Here is a 27,450-nt window from a genome sequence, read left to right as displayed (position 1 = left end):
TGTATTGGAGAAAGAATAAACATGGTAACTGGCAATGTGGTCAGGTGCTCAAAAACTCTTCGTACCAGAGCTCAAGTCAACTGACCATAATACTTAGTCTGAAATCTCAGGCTAAGAAAAATTTAAAAGTCTCAATGTACAGTTATTGATTTTTCTATGAAGTACTGCCTTAATTCAAACATATTAATAATGTTTGGCCTGCACACTGTCTATGACATTGTAAAGCCCCACAAAATGTTAATCTATGTAATAACTATGAAGAAAGCAAAACATCTTTAAAAATTCCAAAGCCACAGAAAATCAGGCCAGTTATATTTCAATTGTGGAGAAAATTTAATGGTATTCATTTTAAACTGTGAGATATGATTTTCCCCCATAAAACACAATATGCAATTATTTCTTTAGACAAGTCAATCAGTATCACCAACAAAAAAATTATAACTTGGTTTGTAATGAATCAGTAATGTTATCTAGCCAAATGTATAGGTACCCTGCATTATGTAAGATATTAAAACAAACAAACAAAAAAAAAAAAAAGAGAGAAATCTTCCAGAATCACTTTTTAAAAAATCAAATGAAACTGAAGTCTTTCAGCATTTGAAAATTAATGGCTTTTAAGAAGGATGAAGAACTATGGTTCTTAAAGACACTGTTAACATTTTGACATCTGTAATGAAAGGGAAAAGCTACTAATCCTAGTTCTTCGTCACACAAACTTGTCATTGCAGCTGATTTTCAACATTTATACATGCAATATAAATTACAGCTCTGTATAACATTACAATACCATCCAAAAGAAAATAAGGATATACAAAATATTTGATAAATAAAATTATTGCATTTAATGTTATTTTTCTTGAAAATCCAAATCATCATATTCCTTAATGTTGTACCAAACAACGCCAGTTCAAATTATAGAAAATGTATGTCAACACTACCTGAAAACAAAATTAAGGAGGGTATAAAGCCCTACTTACATTTTGTTTAATTTACGTCAAGTGATCATGGAAACAAAGACTATTAAAATTATTTTATAATTATGCACAATGAATGAAAGCATAATAGATAGCAGAGTACTTTTCTACCATAAAATTATTTACACCCAATTTATTCAGCTAGAAACACTAGCTTGAGAGGTACTGGTCTGGTATATTCCACTTGAAATAACTTCTGTACAGCAAACAACTGTCTTATATTTGGAACATGTTGAAGAAAATAATTGTCTCATTATTTTTGAGTTTTGAGTCTTGATTACTAACAGTTCAAGGTATTGGGGGAGAATCCTGGTGTCCTGGATGGCTCAAACACATTAAGATCAAGCAGTGTTTGTATTCTGAAATGATCTCCAGTCCATACAAATGCTTGTCCTGTAGGCTGCAGGCCCAGGCTTCTCCTACTGGCACTGGGATGTGACAGGCGAGCGTGTGTTAGGAAAGTTTCACACCGATTTTGTTTTGCTCCTTCTTCATCAGACGCTGCGCCTCTTTCTCCATTTTCTTCCTTTGTTGTTCTGCTGCTCTTTTTTCTCTGTCTGCAATTTTCTGCTGCCTGAAGAGAGAAACACATTCGTATCTTTACTTTTATAAAATATTGCACAGGTAAAATAGCAAATAAATTACAGAAAGGGTGCCTTCTTATAATCAAGAAATAAATGCTTAATGTCTTTAATTTTCTCATTTCTCTGAAATTTTCAAGGATTTTTCAATAGGAGGATTTCTGCTTATCCTTAGAAGATGACTTCACAAACAGAAACATTATCTTTATTAACAAACAGGCAAAATGAGTGACAGAGCTCAGAGACTTACATAGCCATAGTATTAATATGTAGGAACCCACATCTTCTTGCTTTGCTTCTTTACCTTATTCCACAAAACTCTACTTGTATTCAACCACAGCCTTTGTGTGTGTCAGGGGGAAACTACCCAAAAAAGTTTGACATTGGAATTAATTCTATTCTTGGTCTAAGAGACTTTTTTAATTAGCTAAAGGATGTTAGAGACACATTGCAAAAAGGAAGTGGAATTTCCCATGTACCTTCTACTCAGAACTATGAAATTTAAAGATTAACATTTGAGCAGCTCCATAAAGCATACTGTAGTAGGTATTTATCAATGACTCTCTGTCTGGCTCTTAGCCCAGTACAGCTCCACTGACTAGAAATGACAAAAGCACTCTATCTTTACCAGTGGGCTTGTATAGGAAGGGAGGCTGGGCCTGGAATGATGACACAGGAAAGAGGGGAAGGAACCTAAATTGGGTGTCAAAAAGTAACTCAAGTATGTAAGGTTGAAGAAGGAAAGCATAGGTTACCACTGAGCATGGAATAGGAAAAATCCAGGTCTATGTAGAATAGTCCAGGCTGGGGCATCTAAATTAGCATATGTTCAACTTAAAGTTTATGAAAGTGATATGTTAATGCATACCAAATGCATACATACAAATATGCATGTGCATGCATGTACGGTTGATTTTCAGTAGCAATTACAAATGCAAGGAGGCATAGTTATAGATGATCATAATTCCACAAAGGAGAAACATTTCTTTGTGGCAACACTCCAACTTTCAACATCAATTAACAAGTTTAAAGAATGAAAGAAAACCTATTTCACACTAGCTCTGCTTAAGCATAAGAAAAACCTGAAAATATGTACTAAAAAAGCAGCCCAAAACATTAGCATTAAAAAGTAGAAAGGAAAATAATTATAAAGGTTATAAGAAGATAAACTTGGACATGGTTCCTCTCTAAAATGAAAGCATCAGTAATGAACCGTCCAGGCACAAGAAACAATTGAGATTACTGAAGAGGAATGTATACATATATATTACCCACCCAGAGTCAAGCCTGGAACTGCTTCAGTACTAGAATCATACTCAAATAACTGACCACAGAGCTAGACTATTTTAAGTTGGCAATGGAAAAAATTCTGAGCTTAAAGAATTTGGACCACAGATACACTTTCACAATGCTTAGTGTCTTTCTAGAGGTAGCAATGCCACAAGCCTCCATGTCGTGTTGACTATACTCATGCAGCACACAGCACGAAGCTTGTCTACTATTAACTAATAATCTCATTCAATTAAACTGTCATCATTTTTGTTTTATTTAAGGAATAAGAGATAGGATGGAAAAGGGAAGGTTTTAGAGTAACATGAAGATGCTCTGCTCATGGCTAAAATATCTGTAACACTGTCTGTCATTAAGATTATTAGATTCAAATGAACAGCTCTTTCCTTGTGCTACATGAAACTAATAATTATTAAAACCCTTCAAATTTTCTAAGACATTTGATTTTTGTACCTATTATTAGTTTTTAAAGTCCAGAATAAAAATGTCTTTTTTGATCATCCTTGCAACATTATTACTTTAGTCCACAACTTAAAAAATACCCTTTATTAAAAAGACTCAGTTACACAGACCAAAAGGAAGCTAAGTGTGAAAAACTCCCACAACTTTAAAAATGTGATTCCCCTTCCTGTTTAAAGAAGACATGCAGAAACAAGATTTAAAAGAAAAACAAAACAAAACCTCTATCTATTTAACTGCACCCTCTGCTGGTTATTTAAGGTTACTATAAATTGGCCATCAAAGACAAGACAAAGCAAGAAAGAAAAGAAAAAAAACATAAAAATGAGTACAAGTAAAAGATAATTCACTCTCTATCCTTAGGGCAAAAACAATCATAATTTTAAAATAAAAATTCTATCACTATATTTTGCTAATTTTTTATATTTTATTTTACATGTATGTGTGAGCCTGAATGTATTTGCATTATGTGTGTACAAGTGTCCACAGAGGCCAGAAGGGGAGGCTAGATCCCCTGAAGCTGATGTGGGTGCTGGGAACAGAACCTGGGTCTTCTGGAAGAGAAGCACGTGCTCTTACCCACGGAGCCATCTTCCAGTCCCTTGCTATATGATCCTAAACACATAGAGACTAGACAGATTTATATTTGAGGTTGCATCAGAGATAAAAGTCACAGGTCTGCTTTTCGCTATTCTTCCCTTGCTTTTTGACCCAACACAGAAGTTCAATAACTGAGTTTATTACTGTGTTTCTTAGACAAGAAACACAGAATGAACATCCAAAAAAAATGAACTTTAAAACTACAGAATAATATTTACTTTTCTGTAGAATGGATTGTTAATCTGACTTCCCTGTTTTATGGTACTTTCATCGACACCAAAGTAAGATACATGTAGAGTTTAAGGGTGCTTTATTAGCTACTTTTATTCAACTGTGAAGTTCAGACACTATATTAAACTGAAACAATAAAATCAAAATTACAACTGCTAATCTAGAACAGCGTATCACGGTGGTCACATTTCACAGTAGGACATCATAACTAGCATGTGGTATGTATAGGCAAACAACGTTTACCGTTGAGATTATTATCCCTTGAGTCAGACAGTGTTTGAAATTCATAGTACATATAACAAGATATGAAATCTGGAATTCAGAGCATGTTCACTGAGAAACAAGCTCTATAAGGTTCAGTGTAGAAAAATGGAGACAGATATTTGGCAGAGTAGGCTTTCTTGATCTTAAATACAGGAAACAAATCTAAGTTTTCTATTCAAGGTGTACGATAAACATCATCCAAATACCTCAGAACTTCTTCTGCTTGCCAGGCTGCATCTTCTTCCTCTTCCCATGCATTGGTATTTTCTTGCCAGGTATCTAAGTCACCTAATTCTGACTACAATGGAAAACAAAGAAAAACTAAGACAGTAAAGAGCCATCATTTCTCTATACAGCAGTTCAAAACCAAAACAATCAAAACAGAGTGGTTGTAAGCCTAACTCAGAAAAACCTATTACTCTCCTATGGTTCCCGAACTCTGTACCAGTCCCCAAATAGGGCATAAATGATCTAGCCTGTAGGTTGTCTACAACTGCAGATTTCGCAATAATGTTATGATGTGTGACTTTCCCAAGTGGTGAAAATGTTCTAGGCAACTGGTGTAACAGTGCACACCTAATGGAGCCAACGGCTGTCTGGACCGAGGTTGGCTCTACAGCTGAGAATTCACGGCTGGTACTATAAACCTGGTCAAAAGTCCATGGCAGCGGGGGACATAGGCACTAGTAGGGAACAGCTACCACTGCTGTTCTGCTAGACAGACATGCTGTGCTCACTAAATTACCTTCTAAAGATTTAGGGTTGTGTCTATAAGTTGGTGCTCCTGTCAGCATGGGTCAGAGGAGCTTCCTTTTCCAATCAGCTGGGGTTTCTGTAGACTCATAAGTACTCAAAATGACCAGAATCAGCGGCTGCCGAATGCTCAACTCTAAGAGGATAACTCTGTCAACACCTCCTGCCTCCACTACCAAAGCCCAGAAAACATCATGGAAGGGGCAGAAGGAACCAAAGAGACTGAGCAATGGTTAAAGTATTGTGAAATGCAGTCTTTTTGAAACGGCACAGCAAGAACTCACAGTAGCTATGATTAGCTGCGTAAGACTTGCATGTGAATAGTCCCTCAACATTCCCTCGTGGGAGTGGAGGAGGGGATCATGTGGCCCCTTTTACACCTAATGACCTAAAGTTACTGACAGCTGGTGAGATGGACATTTTCTTCAGTGGTGCAGGTACTGGCAAGTAAGCAACCAATTAAAATACACACACACACACAGAGAGAGACACAGAGAGAGAGAGAGAGAGAGAGAGAGAGAGGGGAAGAGACACAGAGAAAGAACAGACAGAGAGAGAAGAGACATACAGACAGACGGAGAGACTATGTGAGTGTGTTGAAGACAACCAGATTACTTCAAATTCCTTCTTCATTTTATATGTTTTACAGAATACTGTTTTCTATTTAATTTTGGTTTTCACTTTCTTAGTTTGGATTAGACAAGAATAAATTCTTTTTTATTTGTTTGTTTCTGTTTCTTTTTGGGAGCAAAAGGGAGAGAAAGAATACAGATCGATCCCAGAATTACTGACAACGTTTAACTGGAGTAGTCTGTGCTGGATGTTAAGTTTAAAACTAGAACAGTGCTTTCCAGTTAAGCATATGAAATGTAAGGTGTTTTCACTGGCACTTTCTGTTTCCATCCTACACAGATAAAATAAACCAGGCAAAAACTTATGAAAACTGTACCTTATTATTCAACTGAATTTCTAAACAGATTAAAAAAACACATGAGATATTATTACGTTATGTTTCTTGTTGCTAATCTTTACGTTTATAATATTTGCCCATTTCTCCACTGAAGTATTTGACATGACATTTAGAGATTTAAAATTGTGTGTGTATATATATTACTGAGAAATTACCATTAAATACAGTAATCTCCTGAGTAAAAATGGCCTTCTAAGAAAAAAAGAAAAAAAAACAAAGACAAGACAGGTGGGTTTGCATACATAAAACTAACCACATCTGAGACTAGGGAGGCAGCTCAGTAAAGTGCTCGCTATGCAAGCATGAGAACTTGAGTTTGGACCCTCAGCATCCGGGTAAGAAACTGGACATGGCAGTGTGTGCCTGAAATCCTAGTGGCTGGCAAGTGAGACAGGAAGATCCTAGAGGTTCACTGGCCAGTCTCAACAACTGGTGAGTTCTAGGTTCAGTGATAGACCCTGTCTCCAAAAATAAGGTGAAAGTCACTCAGCATTTATTTCACCTCTACATGCTCACACATATGTTCTCTCTCTCTCTCTCTCTCTCTCTCTCTCTCTCAATACCTCAATACCTCAAAAACATCCAAATGAAGCCAACAACAGTGAAAATTTGTAAAAGATGATGGAAAAAAGTAGATATCCTTAGTATAAAGTTTCCATAGTACAAATGAGGATAAAAACAGAATATTTGATTTGAAAAATAGTCTACACTGACAACCTATAGGCAACAGTTAATGCTTCCTGGGGGAAGAGACATTTTCTTCAGTGGTATAGCCACAGGTAAAGTGTTCATGCTCCTATAAACTGCCATTGTAAATAATCCCTCAGCCATGCTCTTCATAAACAATCCTAATAAAACTTAGTGGGTCATTAAAGAAAAAGACATTAAAGTAGAAATAGCTACAATGTTACAGTTTCATAGCATCATGTGTTATGAATATCTGTAATTGTGTATGCAATCATTTAACACTATCTCTTCATTATAATCAATCTCCTCCTCTTCCCACACCCTGAAAAATCAATACTTACTTATGCACAAGTAAAGCCAAACAGCCTTAGAGAAGGGTACATGATAAAAAACAAGATTTCATGTATACTTTGAAGGTGAACACACTAGTCCTCCCAAACCCAGTAAAGTCAACAGCTGTTTACAGACTCAACGCAGTGACTTTTTACAAACTCACTAGAAGCCCTGAGATGGAACCTCCCAGTTTAATCACCCCTGGATTCCAAGACCACAGAGACACTGAGACAATGAGCTTCAGTACTCATTGTATCGGGGGTTTACAACTGTTAGCTGGTGTAATCAATAACTCAAAGGAGACATCTAGTTATCTGCAAGGGTTTTAATTTCATTTTTGGTTTAAAAAGCTCCCCAGATCATTCTGATATACTTCCAGTGCTGGGGTATCCCAACTTTCTACTCTGCCCACCACTTTTTCCTTTATAAAGATTCACTTAAGTCAAATTCATCTTAAATTACATCACAGTTTAAATGTAAACTTACTCTATGATGAAAAAAATTCCCAAGTCAAAACTTTCCTTAATCATATTAGGGGTAATTCCTAAAATTCTAATTTGTAAATATCACATTTTTGTCTCTATCTTCTCTGTATATAATGATATCCTGACCAAGTGCCCAATATAATTTGTAATCTTATAAAATATTATGCTGGTAAAGCTATAGATGAACTTTTAAATTTGTTCAGTTACTTGAGAATTTTTTTTCTTCTTAAAAAAAGAAAAAAAAAAACCTCTCCCCAGATTTTTCTTACTAACATACTTACTGACTGATGAATGAAAGGCATGTCTTGTGTAGCCGCCAATCTACTGGAAAAACCTGTGCTACCATCGGGGATACCAAAATTCAATGGTTCTCTCTTCTTAATGACAATCTGCAAGAAAAATTACAACAGGATGACAAGGATATTTTATATAAAACCATATAGAAAATAATTGATCAATAAATTTGGTAATGGCTTAAATTGTGCTTGTTCTTTATTATGCACAATGCAGTAAGAATTACCCTGTAAATAGTACCAAAATTCCCATGCAATTAGAACATAAATCAGTTTCATACTAAGAAATATTGTAGCTCAGTTTAAAAAAAATCTTGTCTTTTTCTTCTCCCTATTTTATGAGGGTCCCTAAAATTATTTAAATAATAACATGTCTAATATTTTCTACCAAAAGTATACCCCACCATCTTTAACATGTGGAATAGCTGTAAGTGAATTAACTCTTCCTGGCTAATATAATTAGACTATTTACTTGAAATATTGTAAATTTCAGGAAAACACCATCAATCTAAATTAATGTAACAAGGCATCATATAATATACTAAGTCCCAGCAATATATTTCCACAAGGTATATATCAACTAAGAAACTTATAAGTACCCTTCCTTTTCAGTACTGAAATATTTGAACAACACAGTAAAAAAAAGAAAAAAAGCACATAAGTAGCTGAAACCAAGAAAAAGCTGGCAAGGAAATACATAAGGAGTGTTGAATAAATAATATCTTCATGTTATATAAAATATATGTATCTCTATATACATATATATACAAGCATATGTATAGAATGTTTTCTGTATTTGAATAAAAAATGGAATGCTCAGTATAATTATCTGAAATAGAATAAAATGGAATAACATTACAATATTAGAAGATGAAGCAGAACTAACTCTTCATTTATCAGAGTATAATATGAATGGACAGTATGTATGACTGGTATCAAGAAACAGCAATATGTGAAATATAAACAAGCATAAGGTTATTGAATGGCTACTTCTGGGAGGCAGAATTGGCTAAGTGATGAGACAAAGTCAGTCATGTTTCATTACGAGCTCTTCTTCTCTCTTTAAGTACATACTCTATTTGGGGAAAAAGAGAGGAGAGTAGTATTGTGCTCTTTCCAATATCTCTGCATCTCTAAGTGATCTCATTGTCAACTCCAAAGGGAGTGAAGGGGAAATGCTAACAAACATACCAACTTTACAGTATTTTACCATGGACTGCTTGCACTAGCTGTACATTGTATATAATGGGAAATATTAATTTATAGATATCATCATACTTGCAACGTGTTCAAACTGTTGGCTTATGTTTCTCTTAGCAAAGACTCGCACCTACTATCTGAGATAGAATAGAATTTCTGGAAATGCTTAGTTATGTTAGAAAACTTGGAAATATACATTATCAGATCTATGTCTAGGTCACGTGAATACATAAAATTCTTATTTAATGTGAGAGGAATCAAAATGATAAACAGGCTTTCTAAAATATACAATTAAACTGTCTGGTTTTAACTACTAGAATCTAAAAAGTATTTTAATCTCCAAAAGCACAACTCTTCAACATACTTTCTGTGTTTTCCGTATAGTTGGTGTCATGTCCTTGAAATAGTCAGGTTCCAGCTGTTCCAGAGAACTTTGTTGTGTTGCCACATTCCCATTCCCTCCTTCAATCTTCACACTTGTGGGTGCATCTTCATCCCAGGAAGTCCACTCCTCCACATCTGTCTAAACGTAATTGATTGAACTGTCAGCCAAGAAGGGACAACCTAATGATCACCACAATCTTTATTAGAGAAACAGGCTTTCTAAGACACTGGTTTTAAAACTGTTTTGAGCCACAGACATATATGCAATTCAAGCCACATACCAAAACTTTTTCAGGCAAATGCTTTTGAAAACTGAGCTAGCATTACATGTATAGCTCACAGAAAGTAGACTGGAACCTTCCGTTCAATCCTAACCAAACTGATCATCTGACTTAAAAAAAAAAAGTATCAACATTCTCCACAAGACAAGAGGGAAGTAAAAGCCTCAAAATATAGTATCAAACGCCCAAAAATAAGCCAGAATTTTTAATATATAAGGAATCCATGAATCTTAAATCACATGGAAAACTAATTATAAAATGGCAATTCCACGATGATATAAATGTAGGACATACATGAAATTTTTAAATATTAAATGTTCCATAAAAGTAACAGCATATAGTTAAAACCAGTGGAGGGGAGGAATTAGATGTTAAGAAATAGATACAATATAAAGAATAGAGTAAAAGTAATAGTATAACAAGCAATAAGAAAATCAGCAAGAGTCCTGACCACTCAATTACTTTGATGCATCCTAGTTTGAAAAGCCCTGTTCTGGAGCACATGCTCCATTTCACACTACCTGCTTAGGGACAGACGAATAATCAACTGTGGTGGGCAAAGTGATTTGGTCTCCACTTAATTTCCTTCCTCTGCCAGATCTGAAAGAAACAGGATATAGTTCAAGAACAACCCAAACAAGCATGAGTAAAAAAGCATTTACTCAGCCGGGCGGTGGTGGCGCATGCCTTTAATCCCAGCACTCGGGAGGCAGAGCCAGGCGGATCTCTGTGAGTTCGAGGCCAGCCTGGGCTACCAAGTGAGTCCCAGGAAAGGCGCAAAGCTACACAGAGAAACCCTGTCTCGAAAAACCAAAAAAAAAAAAAAAAAAAAAAAAAAAAAAAAAAGCATTTACTCATAATTTACTCAGAAGATGGATTTTTCAATTTATAATTATTATTTTAAATAATAACTGCTCAGAAAGAAAAAGCATGACTCAGCAATCTTGTCAAGCTTTCCAAAATCTTGAGCAATGTAGCTGCTTTTCAGTTTAGGATTCAGAAATACAGACAAAATTATAGGATTTGGAATGAATTGAAAACCAGACACATATGCAAGCCCCTTGAAGCCCTGTGCTACTCAAGTGCTCCGGGCTCCGTAGGTAAAGCTCTTCACTATTAACCAGGTAGGGCTAGTTTTACGCTTTATAGATTTCTTGTAAAATTAAGTATTCAGCTAGTTAAGTTTGAAAATCGGGGATTGGAGAGATGGTTCAGCAGTTAAGAGCACTGATTGCTCTTCCAAAGGACCCAGGTTCAATTTCCAGCACCCACATGGCAGCTCACAACTGTCTGTAACTCCAAGATCTGACACTCTCACACAGACACACATGTAAGGAAAACACCAATGCACATGAAACAAAAATATTTTTTAAAAAGAAAAGTTTGAAAATCAATTAGCCAAACTAAACCAATTTCTAACAACTTGTAGGAAAATACATTAAGCAGTTGTTAACATGAGTGATGGAATCTCCATTAACCAAGATTTTCAAAGTTACTTTCCTGAGTCTAGTGAGAATAACTCAATTTATCACCTACAATTTCCTCATTTGTAAAATGGATAGTCACACCTACATTTCTAATGTTCTTTTAAGGATTTCACTATAAAACAGATTTACAGCAACTAGAAGATCATCAGCTACATAGCAAGACATTAAAACACAGCATTTACTACAATCCAGTAGCCTGTAACTCATTCCCTCAGAGCTAAAGGAGTTAGTTTAGGACAAATTCACAAGTTTTATATTATTCGCTTTTAAAGGATGAAGACAAAACTATTACAGCCTATTAATTATAAAATTTATTCCACAAGTATGGAATTTTACAACACACAATCCAGGTTCGTTCTGACACCTAAGACAAGACCTATGCGCCTTTCTTGGAACTCACTTTGTAGACTAGGCTGGCCTCGAACTCAGAGAGATCTGCCTGGCTCTGCCTCCCGAGTGCTGGGATTAAAGGCGTGTGCCACCACCGCCCAGAGCTGGTTTTCTTTACAACTGAATGTACAGTCAGTCCTAAACATATTGACACTGGCAACAGAAATTCACAGTGACTACAAACAAAGTCCTAAATATGAAATCAAATACAGTTTCTTATTCTAACACTAACCTACACTGACCACAGTTTTAGAAACTGCAGATGCATGGGGGACACCCATGCTCCATGGGGATTGTTAACAACACCTTTTACCTCTGTCTCATATTAGTACTCACTCTCATCCTGCTTTCCCAGTAAATTTCTAATCACTCTTCTTCATTCTCTGACTTGAGCCTTTTTTTTATCATCAGTTTTTATCCTTGAGGGAGATTTCAACAGTCAACCCATGTCTTCCAGCTGTTTCTTGACTTCTCATCTAGCAGTGATCATTTCTACTCAACATCATTTCATCAACATGCTAACTCCTGAAGAGGCTCAGCCTAGCATTGTGTGTAACTTCTAAAACTGCTCACTGAAAAGAGAGCTGATTACCATTTACACCCATTTTTTCTTCTACCTTACCTTAAGTGTATCACTAAATTTTTCTGGAAATATTTAGGCCAAAAACCTAACAGTCTAACAGTTCCACTGATTCATAGCTTTTCTTTTGAGACAGAGTTATTATAGCTCTGCCTTCTGAGCTATATAGATCCGCCTGCCTCTGCCTTCCAAATGCTGTGATTAAAGGCATGAACCATCCTGGCTTCAGTTCCACTGATGACGAGTTAGGCCTGAACAACTTAGTACTTAAATATGTCCTGAGTTCTTAGTAGTCAATTGAAAAGCTCAATACACCTCTCTCTCTCTTTCTCTCTCTCTCTCTTTCTCTCTCTCTCTCTCTCTCTCTCTCTCTCTCTCTCTCTCTCTCTCTCTCTCCTCTACAATTAGAAAACTGACAAAAGAAGAATGCAACAGAGGACAGCCTAAGCGACACAGAAATACAGAGGCCAGCCTGGGAAGCACAGCAACATTTTGTTTCAAAACAAAAAAAGGAAAAAAAAGGCAGAAAATAAAAATTATTATTTTTTTATTTGGAATAAATTCCAAATTTTTACTACTGAAATATGTATGCCTTTTGTTCTTGCACAGGCTCTCAAGCCTTGAATCAGACTGAATACTGCCACCCTCACTTTCTGCTCTACATTAATTTTGGTGGCATAATTACTTTTTTTTTTTTTTTTTTTTGGTTTTTCGAGACAGGGTTTCTCTGTGTAGCTTTGCACCTCTCCTGGAACTCACTTGGTAGCCCAGGCTGGCCTCGAACTCAGAGATCCGCCTGGCTCTGCCTCCCAAGTGCTGGGATTAAAGGCGGTTAATTACAACCCAAGAACCTAGCTTTGCAAAGATCTGTTACCAAAAAAGCTGTAGGCCCTAGTTCTGCAAATATGAACTCCTTGAATGTGGATTCCACCAGTGCTCAACAGCTACTGAGTAGTGCAGCTCTGCTGGAAACTGTTAAACCTTCGAACACACTTCTGAATGTCATGGTGAGTCCTGAGGCACCTCCAAGTTGAGAAGCCACAGCTAGAGTGTAGCCATATGGTAAGATAGAAGGGTTTAGAATCTAAGGATAACCAGATGAAGCTAAACAATGTATTCTGGCCAATCTGAACACTCACACACAAATTATTTTTATTTATAGTTTCCTTATTTAAAGTTTCTAAAATACATTTTTATTTTATGTGTCTGTGTATTTCACATGTATGCCTGTGCACCATGTGCACACCTGGTATCCACAGAGGCCTGAAGAGGGCAATGGATTTCCTGAAACAGAAGTTTAGAAAGTTGTGAGCCACCATGTAGATGCTAGGAACCAAGCAGGTTGCTAAGGGAACCTTGTGGGACTTTCCCATTGTGCCTTTAGTAGTCTGCATTCTACTTTTTCTCTGCAAGAGCAGGTTCTCTGCAAGAGCAGCAAGTACTTTTAACCACTGCCATCACTCCAACCCGTCTGTTGAAAGTTTTCAATATAAATATAAAAATAGCATTCATATAGAAATACACATAGAAATACCTATGCTTAATTTTGCCTAACCACTTTTAAATATTCCAAATGAAAGAATTCATAATTTCTGTGGTGACAATAATGCTTAATGTTGGTCTGCTTCTTTCTACAAATTCACAGGACTAATTATTAAAAAATCTGAATGAACAAAACAACTGAAATCCTTTCTAGATCTGCAAAAATGTTTTTAAAAAACATAGAGTAGTGGATATTATAAACAGGACAACTAGTTTAAATAAAACATTCCATGTCTTTTAAAGTTAGGAAGTAATTCAAAGCAATAAAGAGAGACATAGGTCAGTGTGAACACAGAATCATTTACCTGCATATTAGTCTCTTTAGGAACGAGAACACTGTTGCTAGGCAGGTACAAACTTTAAATAACCGAAACTGAGTGATGGCCATGGTGAGAGCCAAAACCTGTGGAAAAGTGACACACACACACACAAAAACAACAATGTATTAGACACATTGCTGAAGCCATGTTCTTTTTAATTCAAACTAAGAAGTCCTTATGCAATAAAAAATATCTGACATTTTTACTTTTCTCTAAAAGCTATAAACATATCAGTAAATTCTAACACAATGTAAGTCATATAGAGTTTTTAGTAGTTGTGAGGAAGAATTGCCTTCATTCTCAGTCTCTGAAAAATGTTCTGCCTAAATTAGTACAACTTTATTTACAATTAAAAAACTCAAAAAGTATAAAATCATATATATTAAACCTTTCTATAACTTTTTAAATTTGATTCACTTCAACATTTTAACCTTTAGGTATTTTCATTATGTGTATTTCAGACGGAGAAACTGAACAGAGGAAAAATCAAATAGCCTGTTCTGAGCATAGCTAGTAAGTTCAAACAAAAGATAAAGCCCATCTAGTTCAGGTTTGCAAATCTAGCCATCTGTTCAAAGACACACTGATGCTTGGGCCTACACTTAGTAAGTCTATTAATCCACAGCCTCCGAGGAATAAGGACATATCACATCCAACAGTAACTTCTCGGTTTTTAAAGAGAGTTCATAATACAGTTTCCTCAACTAAATGAAGTATTTCACTAAGTAGGTTAAAAATTAAATAGGAAGAAAGAATCTTCACCTCTAATTGGGGGGGAGGGTAATAAATGCATTAGAAAACTAAGATCTGTATCTTAACCTGAAAGGTAACAATACGATTTGCTTTGTTGTATATATTATTTACATATTATGTCTCAATATAAAAGCTCAACATGCACAACAAAACAGTAAAGAAAAACAAAGAAGCAAACTGGAAATCAAGGAAAACGCACTAACTGTCATGTCCCTGACCTTGACTGCTCTGTAGTCACTAACTGGCAGTTCCTTCTGAAGAAAAACACAACTAGTGCTTTCTGTTTCTAGGGTTAAAAGTAGAATGCAGACTACTAAAGGCACAATGGGAAAGTCCCACAAGGTTCCCTTAGCAATGTCATGTATTTTTGTGCATGTGAAGACTGCCTATCTTAACTGAATGATCTATTCAATGACCAAGGCTGGAGGTGGCCCACTACTGAGCAGGTGCAAAGAACAGTGATTCTAAAAGAAAAGGAACCAAGAGCACATTAACAATTTCCTTCTTCAAGTAATATATATATTTCTGACAAATAACCCCAAAGTGGTGTACTAGGTTTCAAAAATGCAACAAAGCTGACTCCTTTTTCTCAAAGAATCTTAGAGATGCCAAATGGCTTATAAATCTTATTTAGTTTCCCAATGTTGTCCATATTGTTTCCTGCCTTCTTGGTGGAATAAAGTCTTCTTAATCCCAGTGTTTTTCTACTGGGAAACTCCACACTTTCTACTTCATAGTATAGTAATATCTGCATACTGTTTCTGCCCCACACGATACTTCTCTAGAGGAGTTTTTTACTTGGTATGTTGTTACCATTTGCAAAGTAAAACTTCAAAGAAATATTTGATGCCTCATTATAGGTAGAATGAACTGAACATAAATAAAATGGTGAATTAAGGCTTCATTTAAAGCTGATTGGTCAAAAGTAACTGTCAACAAAGAGAAAAGCAAACTTCTCAAAGAGAAGTTTGAGTACAGCATTAATGCCCTGCACAGGAAATGGATGGAACTGGAGACCATAATGTTGGGCAAAATAAGCTAGTCAAAAAGACAAAGATAGCATTTTCCCCCTCATTTGTACAAGCTAGATTTCCAGTACAAGAAGACATGAAAATAGATGTACTATTTGGCAAGAAGACAGAGACCAGTAGAACAATAGTAATGGCAGGCAGTCAGCAGGGAGAGGGGGAACTACATTACATAAAGGAATGAAATATAATGAAGCCCAATATTTTGTACAGTCAATATGCGCTAATAAAAACTGAGGGTAAATTTTAAAAATATAAGAAATTTTCAGAAAAAATATTTAAAAGGCAGCTAGAAGATTCATGGCATACAACACTGGAAAAGGACATATAACCAAAGAGATACTCCAGCAAGATTTTTTAGGGGAAAAAAAGACATTTAATACTTTGGTACCATGCACAGGGTTCAGTGTTCGGCTGGGATCAAACTTCAGTCAGAGTCTTGGTAGCTACAGTCATTACCTTCTCAAACATCCTTAAGTGTAAGTCCTCAGTAAGTACCTGTCATCTTGAATGACTCCAATAAAAAGCAGAAATAAGATTTCAAGTTTAAATGAAAAAACAGAAAACCAGATTATTACCGATTACAGAACAGAATTCCTCCATAGCAATGAACAATATCCTGATTCTGTGACAAATCTGCTTCTGTAATTAATGAAAGAGACCTAAAATTCACTAACCATCTATTATGAACCAAGCACTATCTAAACGTTAGCTAACCGAATCCACAGAACTTCTAGTGATATAGATATTATTTTCCTCATTTTATAGAATAGAAACAGAGTAAGCACATGTTTCCACATTCCTATAACCATTTGCACTCAAACCTACATCAATTTGATTTGAAAACCAAGAAAAACTAGTCATAAACATCCTTAGTAATCAGGGGAGATAGCTTAAGTTCCAGGATAAAATTTCCAGCCAGTTTCACTAAAATGAGGAAAATGTAACTGAGCTATTAAGCAACACTTTATCAATTACACTGGCTTATAGACAAATTTTATTCAGGACTTGTATATAATGTTGCCAATTCAAAGGAATGAATATGTATTAGCACATACTATGTTACATATGCTAAACTGATAAGGAGAAAACACTTGCCTGCACAGAGAAACCCTCTTTGCTACTGAATTGTCTTGAGTTTCTTCCTACATTTACTTTATTCAAAGGAAAGAGAGCCTGGAAAGGCAAGACCCCACCAGTGTGACTGAGTTTGTTATCTCTAAATCTTAGCTAATACCAGCATTTAGGTGCTCAAATACTTCTTGAATGAAAAGAAATTAACAGTCCTTGGGCCCTTAACATGTTCAGGATATAATTCAACAGTTTCACCATTTCCATTTAATAGATGAGGGCCATAACTGTACTGAGTAATTTAAACAGGTTAAATCAGGATTAATTGGAAGAGAAGAATTCCAAGGCCTGGCTCTCCCTACATATTTCATTTGAAATGATTTTAATTTTATGCATATCGCTACAGTCTGGTTTCTAAAATACCCTATAGATCACCAATTAGGAAAATATTTACTTGTTTCCTCTTTGTAATTTAGGTGCTTTAAAATGCTTTCTAGATCCGGGCAATACTGAAATAACCTACTACCAAAATACACGAATTGATTTTTTTTTTCTTGCTTAAAACGACTAACAAAATTCAGAAACTTTATATATGCCAGAAGAAGAGTTTTGAAGAAATGTCATCTCCGATTAAGCAATTGGAAAAAGAGTTCTGTTGTGTCAAGTGAGAAAGATTTCTCTATACCTGGGGCAGAAGGCATAAAGAAAAAGAATCCTGCATGATTAAGTCAATCCCTCCTTGTGCTCGGTGATCACATCCTGGAGTAGAGATCCATCATACAATTCATTAAGCCAAGCCGGTTGATACCCACTAAAGGAGACATCTACTGCTGTACTTCTAAACCCGAGTCTGTCTGTCTTTTCACACAAATACTTCAAAGTCCTATGATCTACAGCAGCACAGAACATACTCAACTGAAGTCCGTAACTCGCTCAAGTTAAAAATCACCAAGCTCCCAATGAAAAGCCACCTGAACTCAAATATGAAAAACCAAGGGTCCACAGCAGAGGCAAGGAAGCAGACACAGCCGTGCAGTTTTGAAAAGTTGGTGGTTAAAAAAAAAAAAATCGACCATTCTGTACCATCAGGCCTTCACAGGGGACACCGCCGGGACTGCTATCTAGGTGGGTTGCCTTCTGAACGACTACACGGAGAGTTTCCTAACCAAGCAAATGTGCGCTTTCAGATCACCCACCTAGAATTTTTGCGGATGGGGAAAAAAAAAAAATCATACCCACTGCACGGATGAGCAAAACAACACGCGAGCGAGCTGTCGGGTTACGCAATCCCGCGCCCGGAGGCGGGCGTCAAGTGAGGCGCTCTCCACTGCAGAAGGTGGGAGCCGGGTGGGCTGGGGTGTGGATGTTGGGGCGATCGGGGCCCCAGGGGTGCGAGGCCCGGAGAGGGAGGGCAGGACGGCGGCACATCGCCCTGGGGGAAGACGGAACGTGGGGCTTTTCCGGGTCGGCAGCTCGCAGGCCGGTGTCCCGGGCGTGAGCGTGGCATAGCAGAGGGTACACACCGCCGGGCCGGTTCCTAGCCACGCTGGGCTCTCCCCCTACAGCTCACCCTGACCCGGAAACAGTACCCCGGAGCGGTGGCCCGGCGTGGAGGAGGTCGGGGTAAGAGGGCCGAAGAGGAAGGCGGGAGAGCAGGAAGTGCGGGGACGACCCAGAGGGTGCCGGGGAAGCGCGGCCACCGGCCCTCAGGCCCCTGAACCGGGGGGGCGGGGGAGGGGAGGGTCAGGAGGCGGGTGGGAAGAGGGGGAAAAAAAAAAAAAAAAAAAAAGCCCCTCGCGGGGCGCGCGCGCGGGCCGCACACACTCACCTGCCCCTCCCCCTCCCCGCCCGCCCGGCGGAGGCTCCCGAGCTGCCGCGGGCCGCGCGTGCGCGTGCGCGCGCGCGCACACACACGCACACGCACACACACACACCGCCGCCGTCTCTGCCTCGAGTCCGCGCGCTCGCGCTCGCGCCCGCGCCCGCGCCCGCGCTCGGCTCAGTCCCAGCTCCGCTCATTCAAAGCCGGGCGCGCGCTCGGCCGCAGCCGCCGTTGCCGCCGCGCAGCCGCCATGTGGCCGCCCCTTCGCCAGAAACCCGCCCGGACCCCGCCCCGGCCCCGCCCCGGCCCCGCCCCGGCCCCGCCTCTAAGGCGGAGCTAGGGGCTGTCTCCAGGCTCTCCCTTCCGCACCCCGCCTCAGGTATCTTCCGGCCCAATAGGGGAGAGGCTGGTTCTTTGACGTACAAGCCGCAAGCCAATCAGCGTAGAGGGCGTGGCCAGCGCGACAGCCTTAAGGAGGCTTGAGCCTTTGGCCTTTTGTTGATAGTGGTGGTGGTTGGTTTCCCTGATTTTTCTGTTTTTCTGTGTCGTGGAACGATGGGGCTTGTGCCAAGCTGTCCTCCTTTCCTCCCATATAGATGAGTGTCTCGCCTGTAACCAAGCCCCTTTCTGTTCCATCCGTAAAACTTCTCCTCCGGATGGGGCCAAGGGGAAGCTGCATCTAGATTAGTAAACATTAGAGGGGCTCCTGTCTCAGAATGACTTGGATGTGATTAGGACAGACCCCCAATTACTGCAGCACCTGAGACGTTTACGAGTCTTTTCCAGGATTTAGCCTGCTCGGCTTAAATCTTAATTCAGTTTTTAACTGGAGATAAAGGAGCATTTCCTCTAAGTCCCTCATTATATCCTGGCCTCCATCTGGGGCTAGGCGTTTTACCAAGCCCCTGGCCTTATTGTGGTTTTATCTTAGAATCGGATGTTTTTCTGTTGTGTGTTTGTTTTTGTTGTTTTGTGTTTACTTTTTTTTTTTTTTTTGGTTTTTCGAGACAGGGTTTCTCTGTGTAGCTTTGCGCCTTTCCTGGAGCTCACTCGGTAGCCCAGGCTGGCCTCGAACTCACAGAGATCCACCTGGCTCTGCCTCCCGAGTGCTGGGATTAAAGGCGTGCGCCACCACCGCCCGGCTTGTGTTTACTTTTTTATTGTACATATTCATTACTATGTCCCATAAAAAATGTTTTCACATAAGGATATATTGTACCTTGAACACATGTTCCCACACACACAGACTGTACTACCTACACCCTTTTTTCTTCCACCTCCCATAGACCTTTGTTCCCCTAGAGTCCAGGGCCTAAATAGTAGCAAAATTACAGTTACGAAGTAGCAACAAAAATAATTTTATGGTTGGGGTCACCACAACATGAGGAACTGTATTAAAGGGTCGCAGCGCTAGGAAGATTGAGAACCACTGAGCTATTTATTGCTGTATTAGTCTAGTATTCCACAAGAAGCTACTATTAGAAAGTGGCTGGTAAGGGTGTGTGTGTGTGTGTGTGTGTGTGTGTGTGTGTGTGTGTGTGTGTGTGTGTGTGTGTGTGTTTGTGTATTTGTGTATATGGTAAATCCAAAAGCTGAAAACAGTTTCTTCAAATTGTTGCTCAGCTAGCCATTTTCTTTAAATACCTTTTAAAAGTGACAACTGCCTTGTTCTCCCACCATGATTCATCCATTATCTATCCATTTAACTTCTAGCTTTCCACCTCCCCCTCCTCCCTGCAGTCTGCTCCACATTTTTATTAGTAATTTATTGTGTTTTATTTTCTTTATCTTTGAAAAAGAATCTTGCTGTTCTCAAACTTAAGCCCCTCCTGCCTCAGGCTCCATGGTATTCTGGGATGACTGATGTGTACCACCAATCCAAGACAGCAACTTAGTATGCTTACCCTGCAATTAGGAAGACAGTGAATTTAGGATTCTTACTCTGGTTCTAGGTAAACATGAATATATTGTTTAATCTTTTTGTCTGGATTTCCTCATAAGTGAACTTACTGTTCACAAAGCATTTAGTAAAGTCTGGTGTTGTTTGGGTTTTTTTGTTTGTTTGTTTTTTGTTTTTTTTCTCTTCACTCTTTTGGTGGCTCGCCACCCAGCTCCCAAATAAATCACACACGGAGACATTTTTCTTACTTATAAATGCCTGGCCTTAGCTTGGCTTATTTCTAGCCAGCTTTTCTTAACTTAAATGATCCCATCTACCTTTTGCCTCTGGGCTTTTTCCTTTTCTTCTGTAATCTTAATTTCACTCTTACTCCATGGCCGACTGTGTGGCTGGGTGACTGGCCCCTTCTTTTCTCTCTCCTTGATCTCTCTTGCTTCCCAATCCCTCTTTTTCTCCTTCTATTTGTTCTCAATGCCTGCCAGCCCCTCTTGTCCTTTCTCCTGCCTTACTATTATTGCTATTGACCATTCTGTTCTTTATTAGACCAATCAGGTGTTTTAGACAGGCAAAGTAACACAGCTTCACAGAGTTAAACAAATGCAACATAAAAGAATGCAACACATCATTGCATCATTAGAACAAATGTTCCACCGCATAAACAAATGTAACACATCTTAAAATAATATTTCACAGCTGTTTGGCATATATCGAGCACTAATAGATTATAGCCATTTGATACTTCCCTACATCAAAGAAATCCCCTGCAGTCCCCTAAACAGGTATTCTAACTGTAATCTCTTTTATTGTCCAAATTCCAATAATCTATAATTTCCAATATTTTTCATATTTCCAAAGTCCAATAATTTTGACATGAGCTTTTTTTTCTTTTGGTTTTCTTTTAGATAAAGTTTCCCTGTGTCCCTGTAGATCAGGCTGACCTCTAACTCAGAGATCCTGCCTCTGCCTTCCAAGTGCTGTGATTAAAGGTGTGCCTGGCTGGTTTTTTTTTTTTTAATTGATTACTTATATCTTTGTTACAAACAAATTACTTATTATCCCCATGATAATTTCTTTTTCTGTGCTTCTTCTTTTTCTTCTTCTTCTTCTTCTTCTTCTTCTTCTTCTTCTTCTTCTTCTTCTTCTCCTCCTCCTCCTCCTCCTCCTCCTCCTCCTCCTCATCCTCCTCCTCCTTCTTCATTTTAAATTCACCACTTCTGACTAAAAGGAAGGAGGTACATACTTCTATAGAAATCCTGGTGCCTGCATACTTGTTTCACAACATACAACAAAAGGAAAGCAACTGTACTGGCTGGCAAGTTTTATATCAACTTGACATGAGCTAGGATCATCAGACAGGGAGCCTCAATTTCATTGAGAAAATGCCTTCATAAGATAGGACTGTAGGCAAGCTTGTGGGGGCATTCTCTTTATTAGTGACCCATGTGTGTTGCTTGGATTCTAATGGATCCCTGAGGGAGGGGGTGAGAAGGTGCGGCATCAACAACACAGACACCTAGAGTCCATTGAAGACAAATAACAAACTCATTTATTCAATAACACAGAAGGTCTTATGTACCCTCCTCCCAGCACCCAGTCTATGTGGTCATCCCTCATTGGCTGGGTATGATCAGGAATTCTGACAGTGACCAGGAACTCTAACAGTTCCTATTGCTAGGCCCACAGGCAGACTCCAGGTTGGCTCTTAAGGAGTACATTATGTACATGACTTGGCAACTGGTCTGAGCCAATTTCCTTGACCCTTTGGGCCTGTTCTACTACATATCCACCCTTTTATTTTACTACATGGGCACTCAGCAGGAGTTGAGAGTTCTTTGCTCCGGCCTTGTTGACCCCGCCTCAGGGGGGCTCAGCAACTGGACTGTGACTGTCTTAGGTTGGCTTGCCAAACAAGCTCATAACCGTCTTTGACTACCAGCCCTTCAAGAGCATCCATCCCTGGGGAGTCACCCTAGGTGGGGAGTGTCAGGCAGTAGATTTTGAATTTCAGAAAGCCAAGCATGCACAACCTCCTGTGGAGGGCTATGAGTTGGATGTCTAAGAGCCATTAACACCTATAGAGTTACCTTAGTGACTGCCTGTTGTTGGATGTGCTGTAGGAGACACTTAAAAAGGAGAAAGAGCAAAAGTACCACCCCGCCAATCAACACATAAGTAAAATCCAAGAGGGATCTAACAGCCTCTTTATATCATGCCAAACCTTTTCAAAAAATAAAGAGTCAAAGGCCATAACCTGTGCTCTTGTCTGACTTAATTGGAAAATTTCATGTGTTAGCTGTAATGGATAATATAGAAACTTAGTTGACCATGGGCCCTTAATATATTTAGCTAGCTCCCGGCCTGCCAAACTTATATTCCTCATCTCAAAAGGTATTATACAAAATGAGGAAAAGCAAGGCTCCACAAATCTTCAACCTTTAGAGAGGCAATGAACAAGAAAGGGGAGTATATACATTACCCATCCTGGGTGATTTTCTCCTTGGTGGAAGCAGGCTGACCTATGGCCAAGTGCACATCTCTTGCTAAGACCCATATTGGTATAGTGGCACTCTGAGGAAAAACACAAGCATATCCTCTCCCATGGGTTAGCAGGGGGGCTGGCAGCTGCCATTGGAGGGAGATAGGATCTCTCCATCTCACCAGTGGCAGAGGCTTGTTCTTTGACAGAGGTGCCCAGTGCTTGTAGGCTGAGCTGAGCCCCTTGTAGGGCCTTAAGGGCCAGGTCTGAGACCTGTTGAAAATAGGGATTCAAAACAATCTGTGCCTGGTGCACAGAATAGACATATTCCCCATGCCCTGTGAGCATATCATAGGTCACTAGGATGTTAAGCAAGATGTTTTTCCAGGCCTGGGATTCTGCCTAATTCTCATAGGCTGATTTCCAGCTGAGAAAGACTGCAGGCTCCAACACAGCTTTAAGCAAATGGTACCAACTGAAATATGTTTGTAACTGAATGGACCATTGAGCAAGAACCTGCTGTAAGTAGGGGGAATCTGAGCATGACTCATTGGCTGCCTTCCAGATGATGGGGAGATCAGCTGTAGGGGTGGGAATCTAGGGCTGGTCATCGGCATTTGGGCCCATATTGAGTGGGAAGGCTTCTATGGGCCTACAGACTGACAGTGGTGCAGGCTGTGAGGGTTGTAAGACATCTGGCACCCCAGAAGAGTAGCCACCTCCTGAGACAGGCTAGTATTTGGGTAGATTGCCCCAAGAATACTGCGGCAGAGGGGTAGCTGCCAGCAGTGGTGGTGGGGTAGAAGGGGTAGCAGCACATGACTTAATAACAGCTGCCTTCTCTTTGACAGATTTGGTGGGACCCAAACTGACAGCTACGTTCTCCTAGATGGATTTCACAGGGCCCAAATTGACAGATATCTTGAGGCCCAAACTGACAGATTTCTCTGGGCCCAAACTGACAGCTATGTTCTCCTTTACAGATATCTTGGGGTCCAAACTGACAGTTACATTCTCCTTGACAGATTTCTCAGGGCCCAAACTGGCATCTATGTTCTCCTCATCATCGGATATCGTAGAGATATCTGACAGGGAAGTGGTGGGGATGATAAAAAAGATTGCCCATCTTTTTCAACGGAATGGAAATTTGTATCGGACCCTTATGTCCTGTGCTTAGTGGGGGACTTTCATGGTTTTTAGGCCATGACCCTATATCCACATGGTGTCTCCAGATGAGGGACAGCAATCAGGAGCCAAGCCTTGGTTCCACCTCCTGGGGGGTCAATTCTTATGTGGAGGTGCCAGGCAAACTGAAATGAAAAAAAAAAAAAATGTGCGATCCTAATGGGATGGGCAAACATGACAGACAGCACAAAAGAAGGAAAGAAGTGGTGTCCCAATGATCACCTGCCAAGGGGACCGAAAGAACACCACACTGAGGGGCCTTCTCACCAAAACACACCATCTTGGGGGCACTGTCAAGCAATGCTAGTAAAGAGAGGGAGACATCAGAACCTGTGCTGGGAGAAACAAAGTAACAGAAGCCCCATGTTCAAGTGCCATTTCAGTTCTTCCGGCCAGCTCAGTGGGTAGAGCATGAGACTCTTAATCTCAAGGTTATGGGTTTGTGCCACACATTAAGCGCTTGAATTCTAATGACTCCCTGGGGGAGGGGGTGAGAAGGCATGGCATCAACAACCAGACACCAGGAGTTCTGCCCTCAGGCAGAATTCAGGTTGGCTCTTAAGGAGTACATTATTTGCATACCTTGACAACTGGTCTGAGCCAATTCCCTGGACCCTGTGGGCCTGTCCTACTACACATGTGGAAAGGCTCAACCAATTGTGGCTGGGGCCACCTCTGTACCGGTGGCTCTAACTTCTGTAAGAAAGCAGGTTGATCAAGCCTCATGGAGGTTGCCAGTAAGCAGCACTCCTCCATGGCCTCTGCATCAGCTTCTGCCTCTGGTTCCTTCCCTGTTTGAGTTCCTGTCCTAGTTTCCTTCATTGATGAGCAGAGATTTGAAAGAGTAAGCCCAATACGCTTTTTCCTCCCCAGGTTCCTTTGGTCATAGTGTTTCATCATGGCAATGAGAACCCTAGCCAAGACAACAACCAAACTAAAGATTGCAAACCGAACTTACTTTTAAAATACCTATAAAAGAAAAGAGAATATTTTAAATCTTGTTGGTGATCCCACAAGCCAACACTTCAGGATCCCACATTTAGAGACCACTTCTTGAAGTGTGCAACTTTAAATCTTGTCTGCTGCCCAAATCTTGGGGGAGCGGGGGGGGGGGGGGGGGGGGGGGGGGGGGAGGCATGCAGAAGGAGATGAGCAGATGTGTAAAGTAGGAAGAACAAAGGAGATTTTCAAATTCTGAGTAGAAAGGGCAATAAAACAGTCCACTAAAATTACCATCAGAAAACACTCATAGATTGTAACTGTTTCTGATCCTAACTGTACATGAATGACTTTTTCTGGATTGCCTTTTGCCCTGGGGTCCAGTTCATCCTGCCTGTTCTGTGCATAAAACATTTGCCCATGTTAAAGCTTCTGATCAGCCTCCTCCTCATTTTATTCAGGCTCCCCCTGGGAGGGTCTTCATTGTTTAAATTCTCCAGCTGTGGCTGAATCTGGTGCACTGACACTCATTCAGAGGTTGACCAGCTCTGCACTTCCAGATCACCTCACTCAATTTCTGGCTTTTCATTGAAGGGTGCCTCTTTTTATTTTCTTCAATTTTAGATCAACTGATAAAACTTAGACTTTAATAATTTTTATTAATGAGCAGCTGTTCATAGTTGAATACAAATTATGAAGTCACATTCATTTCCTGATCAAGCGAGACAAAAGACTTGCAGCTCATAACACAGAGTGACAGTTTGAACAGGCATATTTGAAAGCATAAACCTTTTGATAATTTTAGTATATTGTTTTATTGGTCTAGCTACTAGAGACTTTTACTTGATTTTAAAATAATAAACATCAATATTCTAGAAATTTAAATATTTTTAAATATCTAAAACCACTATTTATTAATTGGGGTTAATGATTTAATAAACAAATTGAACAGTCTAAAGCATCTTTAAAAAAAAAAACCTTCAGTGCTGTTAAGTGAAAATTAACTTCCCATGAAGCAATTGCATAGTTTCTAACATTATATAACAACCAAGAGTAACCTATTACTTAAAACAAGAAGACCTGTGATCTAAGAGCAATTGTTTGAGTTAGCCAAGTTTCTTTAGAAGGGGCCTGGATAGAAGTTTAGAAAAATAACACATGTTTTATTTAATTTTCTTTCTAGTAGAAATAGATTAAAGTGAAAAGAGGGATAAGTGTAAACAGAGTTTACCTCTCTTGACTGCCTGGTCCCAAATAAACACACAGAGGCTTATGCTAATTACAAATGCTTGATCAATAGCTAAGGTTTATTACTAACTAGTGCTTGTAGATGTAATTCAGTATAGATATAGCCAATGGTTTTATCAGACAAGAACACAGAGTCGATTCAGAGAAGAAAGCCAAGAGGTCAGAGCCAAGAGCCTCACCCTTCCTGATTCAGGGATCCTCCTCAGCCAAGAGAGCTCTCCGAAAAGGAGCCCTCCTTCCTGTGTGTCTGTCTCTATAGTTTCTCTGTTCTGGCTTCTGATTGGTTGTAAACCCAATCATGTGACTGCCTCGTCACTGCCTGTATGTACCGCCCTCCAGGTCCTTAAAGGCGTACGCCACCACTGCCACGCACTTGCTATGGCTCTAATAGCTCTGACCCCAGGCAACTTTATTTATTAACATATACCACCACATTTCCCCTTTTCTAATTTAAAAAAAAGAAAAAGGTTATAACTAACAAAAGAAAACTACATACAAAAGTACAATAACTATATACAATGTCTAAATAATTTCTAGTCCATTTGTATTTGACAAATTCAGAGAAAATAATTTCATTATTTATCTTATTTTGTTAAGTCCAAAATGTATCTAATTCACTTTCTATCCTAATTAATCTTCAACTATAACTAACTAACTTTCAACTATAACTAACTAATCTTCAACTATAACTAACTAACTTTCATTTCTTTATATCCTAATAGTTGGTAATAATAACATTCAAGGATCAGAAAATTGCATTGTTAAATGAACGGTATAAGTACAATTAGAAATATACATATAGCAATTTCAACAATATCAATTCCAATATATATAACTTGTATACAGTATAAAACAATCCAATCCAATGTAAAATACTTAAAACTAGTAATTGTCTTTTTCTTCTTCTTTCTTTCTTTCTTTTTT

The 27,450-nt window shown here is 39.1% G+C and overlaps 1 protein-coding gene and 1 long non-coding RNA gene across 6 annotated transcripts in view; one reads left to right on the top strand and one right to left on the bottom strand.

Annotated features, from left to right (window-relative positions):
• Positions 1-309: 309 nt before the first annotated feature.
• Positions 310-18,979, bottom strand: Ebag9 (estrogen receptor binding site associated antigen 9). Of its 4 annotated transcripts, none has more exons than XM_052747758.1 (7): positions 18,785-18,979; positions 14,090-14,187; positions 10,307-10,385; positions 9,485-9,643; positions 7,909-8,016; positions 4,606-4,697; positions 310-1,548 (listed from the first exon to the last, which is right to left on the bottom strand). In XM_052747758.1, the coding sequence occupies exons 2-7, from the start codon at positions 14,170-14,172 to the stop codon at positions 1,428-1,430; spliced, it is 642 nt and encodes a 213-aa protein (XP_052603718.1). In that variant the 5' UTR covers positions 14,173-14,187; positions 18,785-18,979; the 3' UTR covers positions 310-1,427. The 4 variants fall into 4 exon arrangements, with proteins under 4 accessions (XP_052603718.1, XP_052603716.1, XP_052603717.1 ...); XM_052747756.1 differs by lacking the exon at positions 18,785-18,979 and adding an exon at positions 18,192-18,466; XM_052747757.1 differs by lacking the exon at positions 18,785-18,979 and adding an exon at positions 18,153-18,176.
• LOC128116484 (uncharacterized) overlaps positions 18,466-27,450 on the top strand; it is a 126,893-nt gene continuing 117,908 nt past the window's right edge. For both annotated transcript variants that reach the window (XR_008220476.1, XR_008220477.1), the window contains exon 1: positions 18,466-18,579. This is a non-coding gene — a long non-coding RNA (uncharacterized LOC128116484). The remainder of the gene's footprint in view (positions 18,580-27,450) is intronic.

This window comes from Peromyscus californicus, unplaced genomic scaffold (assembly GCF_007827085.1).
Source record: "Peromyscus californicus insignis strain IS unplaced genomic scaffold, ASM782708v3 Scaffold_20__1_contigs__length_68692818, whole genome shotgun sequence".
NCBI classification, from domain to species: Eukaryota; Metazoa; Chordata; class Mammalia; order Rodentia; family Cricetidae; genus Peromyscus; species Peromyscus californicus.
Note: the sequence above shows the minus strand (reverse complement) of the source record. Positions and strands in the feature narration are given on the sequence as shown.